This window comes from Papaver somniferum, chromosome 9 (genome assembly GCF_003573695.1).
Source record: "Papaver somniferum cultivar HN1 chromosome 9, ASM357369v1, whole genome shotgun sequence".
In the NCBI taxonomy this organism is placed as follows: Eukaryota; Viridiplantae; Streptophyta; class Magnoliopsida; order Ranunculales; family Papaveraceae; genus Papaver; species Papaver somniferum.
This window is the reverse complement of record NC_039366.1, coordinates 21,502,500-21,518,515: the sequence shown is the minus strand read 5'-3', so window position 1 is coordinate 21,518,515 and position 16,016 is coordinate 21,502,500. Positions and strand designations below refer to the sequence as shown.

General features: G+C 38.5%; 2 protein-coding genes and 2 non-coding genes across 4 annotated transcripts; 2 read left to right on the top strand and 2 right to left on the bottom strand.

The window, feature by feature from the left end:
* Nucleotides 1-253: 253 nt before the first annotated feature.
* LOC113314505 lies at nt 254-356 on the bottom strand. Its single transcript, XR_003342445.1, has one exon. It is a non-coding gene; the product is annotated as a U6 spliceosomal RNA (small nuclear RNA).
* Nucleotides 357-430: 74 nt separating this feature from the next.
* Nucleotides 431-3,500, top strand: LOC113313699 (F-box protein At4g09920-like). The gene is made up of 4 exons (XM_026562496.1): nt 431-805; nt 1,144-2,089; nt 2,230-2,376; nt 2,943-3,500. Exons 2-4 carry the CDS (start codon nt 1,163-1,165, stop codon nt 3,228-3,230), a joined length of 1,362 nt encoding a protein of 453 aa, XP_026418281.1. The 5' UTR covers nt 431-805; nt 1,144-1,162; the 3' UTR covers nt 3,231-3,500.
* Nucleotides 3,501-5,673: 2,173 nt separating this feature from the next.
* LOC113311557 (chlorophyll a-b binding protein 40, chloroplastic-like) lies at nt 5,674-6,312 on the top strand. Its single transcript, XM_026560384.1, has one exon. It carries the CDS (start codon nt 5,674-5,676, stop codon nt 6,310-6,312), a length of 639 nt encoding a protein of 212 aa, XP_026416169.1.
* Nucleotides 6,313-8,571: 2,259 nt separating this feature from the next.
* Nucleotides 8,572-8,674, bottom strand: LOC113314507. The gene has a single exon (XR_003342447.1). It is a non-coding gene; the product is annotated as a U6 spliceosomal RNA (small nuclear RNA).
* Between the last annotated feature and the right edge of the window lie 7,342 nt (nt 8,675-16,016).

Sequence of the window (16,016 nt, the reverse complement as noted above, 5' to 3'; positions counted from 1 at the left end):
ATTTCTGAATTTGTGATTGTCATCCCTGTGCAAAAAATTAAATAAATAAGAAAAGGCTAAGTTTGGCTAGCTAGAGACACGGATCTCCAACATATCATTGTAGAAGGAGGCAACCAATTATAAAGAAAACCAAAATAATTTGGACCATTTCTGAATTTGTGATTGTCATCCCTGTGCAAAAAATTAAAAAAATAAGAAAAGGCTAAGTTTGGCTAGAGACATCCGCAAAAAATTAAATAAATAAAAAAACCAAAAAAATTTGGACCATTTCTCGATTTGTGCGTGTCATCCTTGCGCAGGGGCCATGCTAATCTTCTCTGTATCGTTCCAATTTTATCGGATGTCCCCTAAGGGACAAGCTTACTACCAAGCCAAAGCTATTTAAACCGATCTCTGTTTTGTAACATGAGCAGTGTGGGACTAACCAACACAGCAATCATGTTCAGATAAGCTATTCAAAACACAAGTTTCGGAATTCCTTTGCTGAGTCGGTCAAGGGTTCGAAACTGTCTAGTTACAAATATACAATCTTTCCATCATCCCTGCCTCGATCTCACCTTTCAAATACATTCATTCATAGGTATGAAGTTGTATTTTTGTACAATGGTGATATTTAGACAGGCTAAATGAACAAAGACCAACAGCGTGAAGGCAAGAGATAAACACAGAGTGTTGATGTTGTTAAGCAGCAGATAACAAAATATTCTTAATTTCACACTTCCATTTCAATAGTTTCGCAACCTTGTTATCTCTCTTTCTCGCTCTCTCACAGTGAGTAATCTCTGCTCACCACAACCTTCTTCAGGTAAACCTGATCTCAACTCTCTTTACTTTGATTTCATGTTTTTGAGAAGGAAGGGGGTCAAAATCCAGAACCCTAAACTCTTTTTCAACTTTTAACCATTTTGAATGAATTTAAGACTTAGTACTAGTAGTCAAAGAGTGTCAAATTTGGTCTGGATAACTACGAATCCAAGTATTTGATTTGAAGTTTGTTCTGTTGATCCAAAAGAGTTTGTTCTATTGAAAATTTTTGTGCATCTTTGATTATTCATTTCATGCATGCAATGTGTTTGATACAATGACTTGCTTAATTTTTTCTCTTTTATACGCTCACTGACTCCGATTTAATTACCTTTTCAGAAAAAAATCAAGTGGAATCATGGAGAAGAAACACAAAATATCATTGGACAACAGCAATGTGGGTGTTGGAGGAGAGGATAAGATAAGTAATTTGCCCGATCCACTGATTCATCATATTTTTTCTTTCCTTCCAACCAAATGTGCTTTGTCTACCTGCATTTTATCTACAAGATGGAAGTATTTATCAAACTCTATCCCCACTCTTGATTTTCGACGGTGGCGACCTCTAGTTGGTTATAGAAATGAAGAAGAAATGCTGCAGGAATCCAAACCGTTCATGAATTTTTTGGATAGGGTTTTATGTCTTCATGAGAAGCCTAAAATTCAGAAATTCTGTCTCAGTTGGGATGAGCATTTTGATGAATCCCGAGTAAATAACTGGATTGCTATTGTTGTGAAGCGTAAAATTGAAGAACTTTTTCTTTCAAAAGGATCAACAACACCCTTCATTTTTCCTCTATCATTATTTACTTGTGATTCGTTGACCGTGTTGGACTTAGGCATGGCAAGACTCAATGTTCCAAACAAAGTTCATTTTCCAAGGCTCAAATTGCTTCGCCTAAGACATATGAATTTTGTGAATGGGTTCTCGCTCAACCAATTAGTTTCTAATTGCCCCATCCTTGAAGAGTTGAGTTTGATACACTGTGTTAGTTTGAAGTCTGAAGTTTTATGCATTGCAAATGTTGCACTGAAGAACTTGTACATCAGCTACTGTTATTTTGAAGAGTCTACAATGAAGATTTGTTCACCTAATCTGTCGACCATCAGTTACGGAAAATACTTACCAAAAGATTTTGTAATCGACAGTTTCCCGTCATTACTTGAGGCCGATATGGACATATTATCTCGCGAACATAATGGCGCCGAAAAATTTGTCCTTACCAAGCTTTATAAAAAGCTTGCGAATGTAAAGCTTCTTAAAGGGTCTGGTACCTTCTTTCAGGTATGCGATAATACTTCAAATCTTCTTTATGATTTTGTTGTTGTAAATTTAAGCAATGTAGCATTTCTGAAGTATAATGTTATCGTGCCTATTGTTTTTCCTCTTATGCATTGGGATTCTTTTTTTTCCTTAATGATTAGATTCTAAGTCAGGCGGATATCCTCTTAGCCGATTTGCCTGCATTTAACAATTTGATACATCTGGAAGTCAGCTCAGCGGCGATTCTGAGAAGATTTTTCAGATTTCTCCAGCTCTGGCCTAATCTTGAATCGATTGTCTTTGCTAAGGCAAGCCACTCACCTCTTACCTCCCAATATAGTAAAATGGATATCTTTTTGGTTAGCATAGGCATGCAGTTCTCTCAGTGAAAACTAGTGTTACCATATGCGGCAAAACAGGTCGATTTGTATTGTAAAACGTTGGTTTCCTAAACTGGCATCTCCTTTGTAACTCACTTTGCTTTCATTATCTTTCTTTTGCATACCCCTGTTTGGGACATATTAAATAAAAATAAAATAAAATAAAATAAAATAAAATACCATCCAGTCATAGAGATAACTCCTTGACTAGGCGGTACAAATATCTTTTTGGTTAGCATAGGCATTCAGTTCTCTCAGTGAAAACTAGTGTTATCATACGTGGCAAAACAAGTCGATTTGTATTGTTAAACGATGGTTTAGGCTGAACTTGTCATTCTCCTTTGCAACTCACTTAGCTTTCATTATCTTTCTTTTGCATACCCCTGTTTGGGCCATATCTTAAAAACTAAGTAGCTTGTGCATCTGTTAGCATCACAACTTATTTTTTTTTTGCCGTATCATATTTTGCTGATCTCTTGCTTTGGTTGTTGTAGAGAATTGGCTTCCCTGAAGATGATGATTGTTGGTCACTTGATCCTAAAGGTTCGCTACCACACCTGAAGTCAATCAAATTCATAAATTTTCGAGGAGGGCCAATGGAGCTAACTGCAATTAAACTCTTTCTGAAGTATGCTGGATTTCTTGAGACTGTAACCATAGTAGCTTCTCCAGAGCTATCTAACCACACTAATGAACAAGTAAATGTAATGAAGCAATTATTAGAGTTTCCAAGACTCGCAAATTGTGTGGTTAAGTTCTTGATGAGCTATGAAAACGCTTAACAATACTTTCAGCGTTGTTATTCTAATTTTTACGAGGATACTAATATCAAGGATTGGGTACTAAAATGTTCTGATTACGCCCCATCTTTTTTTTTTTGAGAGTTAATGTTTGGAGGTTAGGGTTCTTTTGGGAGTTTTCCTGGGTATTGTTGCAAAGCTGAAGTTGAAATTTGGGTTTTTAGTGTAAGTAATTTCTAGTTGGGTAGTTTTTTTTAATTTTGTTGATGATGTAATGACGCTCTATAATTCAATGGTATATCTGAAAAGTCATTATCTCTGTTTGATGCGAATCTAAACTTTTCTGTTACTGATTCAAGCAGATATCTTATTTGTAAGTAGGTTTATTGTGATTAAATTTATTCGTGTTGTTTTGTAGCTTTGCAATTCAGTTGGTTGAATTTTGGATGTCTTGAAGTTTATGATTTTTTCTAACTGTGTTGATATGAGTTAACAGTTTCAACTTGGGAGGAATTGATGGATGAAATTTCAGAGGCAGCTCAGGAAGGGGCTATGAAGTGAAGAGGGATCCACATCAGTAAGTTTCAAAATTTTCATTTTCGCTGCTCATTTCTTGGTTTTCATATGTTAAGAAATTTATTGAAATCTTGCATAATTTTTCCCCCCTAAAACACTCGACTGTCTAAGCCATAGTTGAACTTTGGATGCTGCCTTCAGCCCTGTATTGATCCACTTGAGTGCCCACTAGAGGTATATGTATTAGTATGTTCTGATTGAAACATAACCTTGTCATTCACAGTTTCATCTAAAAACACCTTACCTCTTTTCCTGTCCATACTACATTGACGCATGGATTTATAGTAAAAGTTGTTCAGGAAACTGTGAATATTATAGAGCAGTTTTAACCAAACTGTCTCAACATTGTGTAACACATGCTTCCGTTCAGCACCTCAATCATTTTCAAAGTGTTCTTAAGCTTTTGTTGTTTGTGTTTCACACCCCATACCATACTAAGCTGTTGAGCAGAAACAGAAGTTAAGCTGTTTGTATTTATTCATACTACCTCTGTCCCACTAAAGTAGGTCATTTAATAGTGGGACGGAGGGAGTATTAAACATATGGTTCTTTTCCTAATTTTTGTGCCAGCTGAAAAATGTTTCCTTTGGCTCTAAGTGAGCCTAGGCCATATGTAGGCGACACACTCAGCCATCCCTTGTCAATTCCCTCGTTATTGATGTAGCACTGGATTATTATTACTGATAGCTAGAATAGTAGAATGTTAAAAATTCACTTGTATATGAAAAACTGTAAAAATCGAAGTCATATTGTTCAGGAATTATGGCTTATTGCTGCGTACATTCTTACGGTGGAGCTGTGGTTTCTAAGGAACAAAGCTTGTTTTGATAATACAAAACCCGACTTTGAGAAAGTAAAGCACTGAGTGATGAAGATCACTCATGAGAGTGAAATTAGGAAGAGAGTAAAATTAGGAAGAACCATATGTGGGGTACTGACTATGAATTTCACATTCTTAAGTTTTTTTATATGAAATGCAGAAGGATCAACTCAAACAGAAATAACTGAAGTATATTTTGAATTGCCTAGTGTATACAAAACTTTTCTCTGCTTTGATGGTGCATCTAGAGGTAATTCGGGGATGGCAGGCTATGGATCATATTGGAACTTTTGTATTTGCACAATCTGGAGGCATGGGTATTATTACCATTAACTATATTGCTGAATTTCTGGCTTGTATTTGGGCTCTAGAGTGGGTAATTGAACACCAGAAATGGAGGGTTATAGTGCAATCTGACTCGAAAGCTTGTATTACTGCTTTCATGAGTCAGAAACTTCCCTGGAATTTTCGGGGTAGATGGAAGCATATCTGCTGCAAGCTGCATACTTATATCGAAGCTAACTTTTCAGCAGACTACTTCGCAAAGAAGGGTGTTTCCTTGCATAAAGGTGAAGTGATAGCTTTCAATTGCAGGCCGAATAATTTGGTGAGACTGGAGTTTCCTGACACCACTTATATCAGCTTTAGCAGAGAGTAGTCTCTGGTATCTTAGTAAGTCTTCGGTTCTGTCTCTTCGTAGTTTTCTTTTGTTGGGCTTGGGCTTGTAATTCTGTTCTGGGTCTTATAATAGAGCCTGTACTCTTCTGTATTTTTCTAAAATAAAATAATGCATACACATCTTACTACACCAAGTATACTATTTGGGACATCTGGAATCTGGAAATCTGGATTGTGGTATGTCCCTATCAGTATCCAATTATTGGTGATAAAATCCATGACAGCGTAAGTTCCTTGGCTGAGAAAGGAAGAAGATGCCTGAAGATCTGCATGGATAGATATATCTGCTCCCATAATTGCCTATATAAGGGACATGAACTCAATCAACCTAATTCATCAAAAAACACACCAAAACCTTCTTCCAACAGTTCACCAGCTTTTTTTTCTTCTTTTTCTTACAAAAACATATATATGGCATCCATGGCTCTCTCATCCCCATCATTTGCAGGCACAGCTCTAACTTTGAACTCACAATCAAAATTCCCAACCAATGTTAGATCCAGCAGCAAAGGAATGATCATAATGAGGAAGACATCAGCAAAGAAGCCTGCTGCTTCTTCAGGAAGTCCATGGTACGGTCCAGACCGTGTCAAGTACCTTGGACCCTTCTCTGGCGAGTCTCCATCATACCTGACCGGTGAATTCCCTGGTGACTACGTCTGGGATACTGTTGGACTATCCGCAGACCCAGAGACCTTTGCCAAGAACCGGGAACTGGAAGTGATTCATTCCAGGTGGGCCATGCTCGGCGCTTTGGGATGTGTTTTCCCTGAACTTCTCTCTAGAAATGGAGTTAAGTTTGGAGAAGCAGTCTGGTTCAAAGCAGGTTCTCAGATTTTCAGTGAAGGCGGACTCGACTACTTGGGAAACTCCAGCCTGGTTCATGCACAGAGCATCTTAGCTATTTGGGCGACACAAGTTATCCTTATGGGTGCTGTTGAGGGATACAGAGTTGCCGGAGGTCCACTAGGTGATATCGTCGACCCACTATACCCAGGTGGTAGCTTTGACCCCTTGGGACTTGCGACCCAGAGGCATTTTCTGAGCTAAAGGTGAAGGAACTCAAGAATGGAAGACTTGCTATGTTCTCAATGTTTGGTTTCTTTGCTGATCACCTTTCTGACCTTGTGAACAACAATGCTTGGTCATATGCTACCAACTTTGCTCCAGGAAAGTGAGAACATTCATGATGGAGAACTAAATGTATCATGTACATACGTTTAGCTTGTATATAATCTGGCATTGAGATCTGTTTTGAAATTATATTTAGTACTTTTTGTGTTCACATTACCGCTGTGACAAAAACGACTTAGCATAACATTATATAATCTGATGGTATTTGAAAGAGTTTGACTATAAAAACTGAGAGCATGCATCTAGTAAAGCATATTGAAAGCGAAGTAACTAATAAAGAAATTGTGAAATACATGCAAGAAAACATGAAAGCAGTTCACCAATCATGGTCTTTTTTGGTTTGGACGACTTAAAATCCTTCTTTGCCTCTTCCGACTCTTGTACAATTCCATTGCAGCTAACTTCATTTTCTTCAAATCTTTGTAGGAAGTGACATTAGTTTCTCCCAAATCTTTACAAGAAACAATTCTACGCATGTGAGGGATTGCGTGTTCCCTACCATATGGAAGTTTGTTTGAGGTTGCAGTTTTAGGGTCATACCAATAGAGGCTCCCGCCAATCTAATCATACCATAAAAGTGCATTGCTCCCTGTGATTGCCAATGGCTTGAAACAAGTTGGAAAATCCAGCTGTAGGCTAAACTCCATGAGCCAATGTGATGAAATAGTATCCCTATTATAAATATTTCTCTTGTATACCCATACGTCAGCACGAAAAGCTCCATTATATGTATGAACCAAATACAAGTTATTATTCCCTGCAAGCAACTTGAGTGGAGTATTGTAAGCTACGTATTCAAAATCTTCAGAACGTGGCAATGCGATGTAATGGAACTTCTCACCTTCCAAATCAAAGGCCACAATCTCACTTTCTTGTACTCTACGAGTACTTCTTCGGTGCAACCAGAATAGTGCTCCATTTGCATAGATACCCGATGAAAAGTCTGATTTCGCAACGGTGACCGGTAAGTCCGACGTATCTCCACTTCCAGGAGCCAAGAGAATATACTTGAACATGTCCTCCCTCCTCTTCCTCTTTACAACTTTGTAATTGTTAATTGAAGGACAATAGCCAAACCCACTTACCAAACGACCATAGGGTTTCCTTATGCTTGCTACATCCTCCGGTTAAATTCCGGAAGACATGCAGATTCTCTAGTAAACGGGTTGCAGACTAGGAAAGGATTTATAGATTCCATATAATATCTGCCAAAGCAAACCAAACCGTTGCAAGACCCAACCATGACATTTTTCGGGACGCGTTCCTTAAAAAACATGCTCCTTGCGGTCTCCGAATCAATAAATCTGTTGTGAAAAAAGTAGTTCATCAACTTTGAATGATCACCATACTTATCTTCATAGAAAAGTTGTTGCTCTGTAAATCTATGGGGGTGATAATTGTCAGCAATATGAGGGAAAAGGAAACCTTTTTTTTCAGTTTTATTACGGATGCTTGCTCTGCAAGTTGTGCATACACGTTTGGCCTGTATAGCTGCATCAACAGGTAAACGAAACAGTATGTTTTCTAAAATATCTGTGCAGAGATTCTCCATTATTAAGTTCTAACCAATTCTATATATATCTACTGAATTCTTCTGCCTTTTTCTCTATTCTTTTCTAGACTTCTTCTTTGCAATACGGCAAGAGAAGCTAATTTGTTTTAACAATGGCCATATTTATATACGACTATATATGTTTATTTTTCTGTACCCTAAAGGCCTAAGGCTTCTTTAGAAAGGCGGGCAGAGGATCCGAGCCAATTTTCCCCCACCACCATACATCTCCCTTGTGCTGAGATTCTCCAATGCTTTCACACCTAACTTCAGATGGGAGTCTTCTCTTTAAATTTGAAAAGAGAAGACTTGTACCACCATACATCTCCCTTGTACCAGATCCCCACCAAAAATAGATGAAAAACAAAAAACAATATTATGAAAAACACATTTTCCCCATGAACTTTATCACGACTCAAAATCAATCTAGCACTGTTAACTTGACAGAACATTAAAACCTATTAACCAATCCAACAAAAACACATGCCCTCCCATCAAAAATAAATGTTATCAAAGTTGACGACTAAATTGATCCTCCAGGGAAGGTATATACTGGGGAATACGATTCATGGCGTTTGCATGCAATAGCAGGAGGGAAAAAAAGCAAAGGAAAAAAAAAGCAAAAAAATTTGGACCATTTCTCGATTTGTGAGTGTCATCCTTGCACAGGGGCCATGCTAATCTTCGCTGTATCGTTCCAATTTTATCGGATGTCCCCGAAGGGACGAGCTGATTGAGAACCTCCAGCTATTAAAACCAATCTCTGTTTTGTAATGCAGGCGCTGTTGGACTAAACGAACACAACGACCTTAATTTCTGGATTCCTTTGATGAGTTGGTCAAGAGTTCGAAACTCTCTAGCTACAAACAATCTTTTCAGCAGCCTTTCCTAAACCGCAACTATGATACTCTTTTGTAGAAACAGTTGGCACGAGTGAAGATTCAATAAAGACACAGAGGATTAACGTGGTTCGGCTCTCTAAGCCTACATCCACAAGAGAAAAAAGATGATTCTTTCTTATTAAGAATCTGTTACAGTACGATGGAGATATAGGTACAGCTATTACATATACTCCTATTATAGTGAAGATATGATATGTTTAAAGAGAGAAAGTTTGTGTCAACGGTAAGCACTTTGTATAGAAAACGGTAAGCACTTTGTATAAAAACAATATATGTCAGTATCAATCCTCTCCTTATTCTTCTCTCCAATACTCCCCCTCAAGTTGGTGTGTAGATGTCTATCGAGCCCAACTTGCCCAATATCTCCTTAACTTTGGCAGCGGATAGTCATTTTGTAAAAATGTCAGCCAACTGCAAAGCACTAGGAACGAAAGGCGTACTGATAACGTTGGCTTTCAACTTTTCCCGAAAAAAATGACAATCGACTTCAATATGTTTTGTTCTCTCGTGGAAGATTGGATTTGAGGAAATGTGCATAGCAGCTTGGTTGTCGCAAAACAACCTGGTTGGTTGAGACGACACAAAACCTAAATCTCGTAATAAGGCTTTGAGCCAAATTATTTCACAAGTCGTTAGTGCCATGGCTCGATATTCTGCTTCGGCACTTGATCGCGCAACTACATTTTGTTTCTTGCTCCTCCATGTTACCAGATTTCCACCAAAAAACATACAATATCCTGTAGTGGACCTTCGATCGACGGGACATCCAGCCCAATGTGCGTCGGTGTAGGCTGAACTAGAAATAGAAGACTGACCAGTAATATAGTTATGTCCATTGTTACGCATCCACAAACCTCTTCCCGGTGATCCCTTAAGATACTGTAGAATTCTAGTAGCGGCATTCATGTGCTGATATGCAGGAGCATGCATAAACCTACTTACAAGACTTACGGCATACGATTTTTCTGGTCTTGTAATGGTGAGATAAATAAGCTTACCCACTAATCTTTGAAACTGACCACTATCAGGAAGCAAATCACCATCTTCATCAATCTTCACCCGACAATCAATAGGTGTGTCCGATGGTTTTATCCATAAGTTCCCTGTTTCCTTTAGTAAATCCAGTGTATATTTTCTTTGGTTTATAAATATACCTTTCTTAGAGTAGGCGATTTCTAAACCAATAAAATACTTTAAGATTCCTAAATCCTTTATAGCAAATTTGGTGTGCAAGAGAGTCTTGAGCCTTGTAATCTCTGAATGATCATCACCTGTTATCACTATGTCATCCACATAGACTAAAACCACAATAATACCTGATGCGCTTCGTTTGACAAATAATGTCGGGTCTGCACCGCTTTGTTTAAGACCATTCATCATAAGAACTGAGTTAAGCTTTGCGTACCATGCTCGTGGTGATTGCTTTAGCCCATATATCGTCTTCTTAAGTTTACATACTACACCTGGTTTACATTCAGCGGGATGGCCCGGCGGCACACTCATGTATACTTCTTCTTCTAGATCTCCGTGTAAGAACGCATTTTCTACATCCATCTGAAACAATTTCCATCCTTTATTAAAACTACGTTATTTTCTTTTCTGACTGGCATGCAGTTGGAGGATCGTGTGGTGGCTGAATGATACGAGAAACCCAAAACATGTTAGAAATAGTCGCCTCATGTAAACAAGTAAACAACAAAAGTTCAGCAGACATCCGTAGAAAATTCTGAACAAATTGTAGTAAAATGCAAGGGGAAATATATTACCAACTTTGCTCCAGGAAAGTGAGAACATTCATGACAGTGTACTACTTGTAAATTTATCAGGTACATTCATTTAGCTCGTATATAATCTGGCACCGAGATCTGTTTTGAGATTATATTTAGTACGTTTATGTGTCCAAACTCGTTAACAAGTTAGCATTTGGTTTATAATTCTATTAATTCCTGACATTATTAAATTCATCTACAAAGCTTGAAGTTATGCGGTTCCATAAAGAGCCAACCCAGTCTTGCTTGCCGCTGCTATGCGGTTAAATATATGCAAAAACATTAAGTAGCAAAAAAATTGTGAAGGACATGCAACAAAACATGAATGCGATTCACCAATCATGGTCTTACTTGTTTTCGATGATTAAAAAGATCTTAGCCTCGGACACACGTGTTCAAATCTTACTAGGTAATTAACTTCAATTTGTTCAAATCTTTCAAAGAAGTGATATTAGTTTCTCCCAAACCTTTCAAAGGAACAATGCTACGCGTATGAGGTTTTGCGTCAATGTGAACACGTTCGCCACGCTTATCCTTATTATCATCTCGAAGATTGTTTAAGGTCGAAGATTTAGTGTCATACCAATAGAGGCTTATGCCAGAAATACAATACCATAAAACTGCGTTACTCCTTGTGATTGCGATTGGCTGAGAACAAAATGGAAAACCAGGCTTTATGTTAAAACTTTGGTAATTCTTCTCTTATTTCATTCATGATACTTTCATAGATATTTATACAATACGGATTGAAGACTCAAAACTTTCCTAAGACACTGATTTGAGACTTTCCTTATAAGTCTCACAATCATGACTTACATAAACAATCCTTTCCTAATATATTACCACTTACCTTCTCAGTCTCAAGTTCGTGACTGATATGGGCAATACTTTCCATAGACTGACCACTACGGTCTTGGAAAGTATTACGACATTCCTAAGATAACACTTTCCTTAATACCCCCCCCTCAAGACGGAGCATGCAGGTCACAAATGCCCATCTTGGACAAAAGACCTTGAAACTGAACTCGGCCTAATGATTTGGTGAAGATATCCGCCAACTGTAACCCCGTGGGCGTATACGAGGGAGAAATAATTTTCTGTACTATCGCATCCCTGATGAGATGACAATCCACTTCTATATGTTTAGTTCTTTCGTGAAATACGGGATTCTGAGCAATATACAATGCCGACTGACTATCACAAAGAAGACTCATTCCCTGTGTATGACGAATTCCCAAATCACCTAGTAATTGCTTCAACCACTTCAATTCACAAGTAGCTGCAGCCATAGATCTGTATTCTGCTTCAGCTGAACTCCGAGAAACTGTGTACTGCTTTTTGGTCTTCCAAGACACTGGTGAATCTCCAAGAAGCACAAACCATCCTGTCAACGATCGTCTAGTCAAAGGACAGCTTGCCCAATCTGAATCACACCATCCTTTTAAACTTAAACTACTATCAGAGCGCAACAAAATTCCTTGCCCAGGATTCTTTTTCAAATATCTAACTACCCGAAGTGCAGCTTCCCAATGTTCTTGTCTTGGATGCTGCATAAACTGTGACAAAATATGCACAGAATAAGCTAGATCTGGTCTAGTCACAGCCAGATAAATCAATCTTCCGATCAATCGTCGATACCTTTCTGCATCACTCAACAACGGCCCTGTTGCTAAAGCCAAACGATGATTAGTTTCCATTGGAAACTCTGCTGGTTTTGCTCCTAATAACCCCGTCTCCATAATAATGTCTAATGCATATTTCCGTTGACAAACATAAATGCCTTGTTTACTGCGAGCTATCTCCAAGCCCAGAAAATATTTTAATTTTCCCAAATCTTTCATCTTGAAACACTGTCCCAAGTATGTTTTAAATTTATTTAGCTCCACTATATTATCTCCTGCAACAATCAAATCATCCACATACACCAAAACATTAAGTTGCATCTTTCCTTTGATCATAGTGAAGAGAGAATAGTCTGAATAAGATTGCCGAAAACCATAATTCTTCAAAGCTGTTGATAGTTTTGCAAACCAACAACGTGGAGCCTGTTTCAAACCATACAATGATTTCTTCATTCTACATACCATATTAGGATTGCCTTTCGCAAATCCAGGTGGTATTTTCATATACACCTCTTCCTCCAAATCTCCATGTAGAAACGCATTGTGTACATCCATCTGATGTACTTCCCAATTTTTAACAGCTGCAACAGCTAGAAAAGTGCGCACTGTTGTCATCTTTGCTACCGGTGCAAAGGTCTCTTTGTAGTCTAAGCCTTCCACCTGATGATTTCCAAAGATCACCAATCTTGCTTTTAAGCGAACCAAATTCCCATTTTCATCATACTTCTCTGTATATATCCATTTACTTCCTAGTGCTCTCTTGCCCTCCGGCAATTCTTGCAAAACCCAGGTATCTTGTTCTTCTAGTTCTCGTATTTCTTCTTCCATTGCTTTCCGCCATCCTGGATGTCTCATTGCTTCTTTAAAATGGCAAGGTGCTGAACTCGCAGTTATAGCTGCAAGAAATTTCTTATATGGTGTAGAAAATTTTTCACAACTAACATAATATGTCAAAGGATACGGCGTACCTGAGGAGGATGATTGTGATGTATGAAGATGAGATGGACCATTTTATCTAGTGGTGTGCGTCACAAAACCCTTAAGCCTACTCGATGGAATTTTCATACGCTTTCCTTTACCCATATCACCTTCTACTGCAACACTATTGCCCGGACTGACTGCTTCAGCAGATCTCTCTTGGACTGCTACACGTTCTTCTTCCGTCGCAGTCATATCTTGAACTATTACACCATCTCCGTTTGTCGCAGTTGCATCAGGTATGCCTACAACGTCTCCTGCTGTTGCTGTTGCTGTTACCTCTTCATCATCACTCCAGTCAAATGCTGGATGCAACTGAGAAGTCTCAGCTGATACACCAATCCCCTCGGTCTCAATATAATGACCAGGCTGATCACTCTCGGTGCGTGGTGCAACTGTTGGCTGCTGCACCACAGACGTTGCATTCTTATATGGGAAACTATTCTCACAAAACTGGACATCTCTTGACACTAAGAATTTCCTTTCATCCAAGTCATATACTTGCCATGCCTTTTTACCAAATGGATATCCAAGAAAAACACACCGCCTTCCTCTACTTGCAAATTTATCCCCTTTGTTATTTTGATCATGCACATAACACAGGCATCCAAACACTTTCAACTGATTATACGGAGGTTGCTTTCCAAACAATATTTCATACGGTGTTTTATTTTCCAGAATAGGTGTAGGAGTACGATTAATCAAATACGCAGCTGTCAATGCGCATTCTCCCCAAAACCGTATTGGCAAGTTGGCTTGAAATCTTAAAGCCCTTGCCACATTCAATATATGTTGATGCTTTCTCTCCACTCTTACATTTTTTTGCGGAGTGCCTACACACGATGTTTCAAAAACTATCCCATTAGTCTTAAAATATCCACGCAATGAATTAAACTCAGTACCATTATGACTTCTAACAATTTTGATATCTTTATCAAATTGTCGTTTCACAAGAGCTATGAAATCAAGAAACGTTCGTTCAACTGCAGTTTTATTTTGAAGCAAATGAATCCACACGCCTCTTGAAAAATCATCTACTATTGTTAAAAAATACTGTGCTCCACAAGACGATGTAGCCCTATAAGGACCCCATAGATCTATATGAATCAATTCAAAAATACAACTGGCTTTACTTAGACTACTAGCAAAACTACTTCTATGTTGTTTCGCTCTTGGGCAAATATCACAAACTTCATTATGCTTCTTCAATCTACTCACACCCGGCAACCTTTGCAATACTTTTTCTGATGGATGTCCCATTCGTCGATGCCACAGATCGTATGATTCTCCACTGACTGCCATAACTTCAACTTGAGGCACACCACAGAAAATGTATAGTCCACCTTGTCGTTCACCCATTCCAATCACCTTCCTCGTCAACCGGTCCTGTATAAGACATAAACTGTTAGTACATTGTACCGTACATACTAATTCATCAATAAGTTGTGTGACAGAAATTAGGTTACAGGTTATTTGAGGCACATAAAGCACATTATCAAGTCTCAAACCGCCCTGCAGAATAATAGTCCCTATTTTTTCAGATTGTGCATATTTCCCATCTGGGAGTCCAACCGTACACTTCACAATATCTTTCACATCAATCATGTCATCTCTTCTACACGTGACATGATTTGTAGCTCCCGTGTCAATAATCCAATTCGGTTTAGTTTGCTTACCTTGCAGTTGGGACGTATTTTTCTTTGCATTCAAAAACTCAAGCACATGTCTGAGCTGTGTTGCGGTTACTCCCATCAAATCTGAGCCGTCTGAGGAATATGTGTTATTTGACTGCTTTGTCTCTGATATATTTAGATTATGTGCTCGAACCTGATTTCCCGTTCCTTGTCCTCTACCTCCTCTTCCATTCGCAAAACCACCACGTCCTCTACCATATCCTCTTCCACTTCTAGGTTTATCTCCCCACCATTCAGGGTATCCAATAAGCTGAAAACAACCTTCATCCGAGTGTCCTTGTCTGCTACAGTGCTTGCAATATTTATTTGGATCATAAGTGTTATTGAGAGGACGTTGATCAGATTGTACCTTGAACGCCATCACATTGTCATGAACTTCCGGTGTAACAGCTACATCTCCTTTTCTAAGACGTTCCGAGTTTATCATTGTTTGATATGCTACATCTATTGAAGGCAGTGGATCTCTTGCCAACAATTGTTCACGCAAGGAACCATAGACAGCATCTAGTCCAATTAAGAAATAATGTAATAAATCTTCTTCTCTCAAAGTACTAACCTGTGTTGCAATATCACATTCGCACTTGCCACACTTACACGTTGGTACCTTCATATATGTGATCATCTCATCCCATATCTTATTCAATCTTCCAAAATAAGCAACCACACTTTCTGTTTGCTTTTGTTTACATTCACTTAAAGATGTCTTCAGCTGGCATGTTCGTGTTCCACTTACAACACAAAACCGTCTCTTCAAGTGATTCCACAACAAGTTGGCATCATCAAAGTCTCCCAAACTGGATCTAAGTGACGGCTCCAATGTGTTGCTGATCCAAGAGACAAGCATCGACTGAATTGCCACCCATTCTTCCAACTGTTCACTTTCTTTAGGTTCTTTGATTGTTCCATCAATGAAACCAAACTTCCTCTTAGCTATTAATGATCTTCTTATGGCTCTAGCCCATTCATCATAGTTATGTCCTTTTAGAACAACCGGTGTGATAATTATACCTGGACCATCACTTGATCCTAGGTGATACACTGGATTCTTCTTTTGCGTATCATATTCTATATTCTTGTCTTTGCTTGATTCTTCATCACCACCC

Excerpts from the sequence above, each read along its gene's own strand:
- LOC113313699 (XM_026562496.1), top strand. The coding sequence starts at position 1,163 with ATGGAGAAGAAACACAAAATATCATTGGACAACAGCAATGTGGGTGTT. Across the intron at positions 2,090-2,229 it reads GGTCTGGTACCTTCTTTCAG|ATTCTAAGTCAGGCGGATAT; the intron begins GTATGCGATAAT and ends CTTAATGATTAG. Across the intron at positions 2,377-2,942 it reads AATCGATTGTCTTTGCTAAG|AGAATTGGCTTCCCTGAAGA; the intron begins GCAAGCCACTCA and ends TGGTTGTTGTAG.
- LOC113311557 (XM_026560384.1), top strand. The coding sequence starts at position 5,674 with ATGGCATCCATGGCTCTCTCATCCCCATCATTTGCAGGCACAGCTCTA.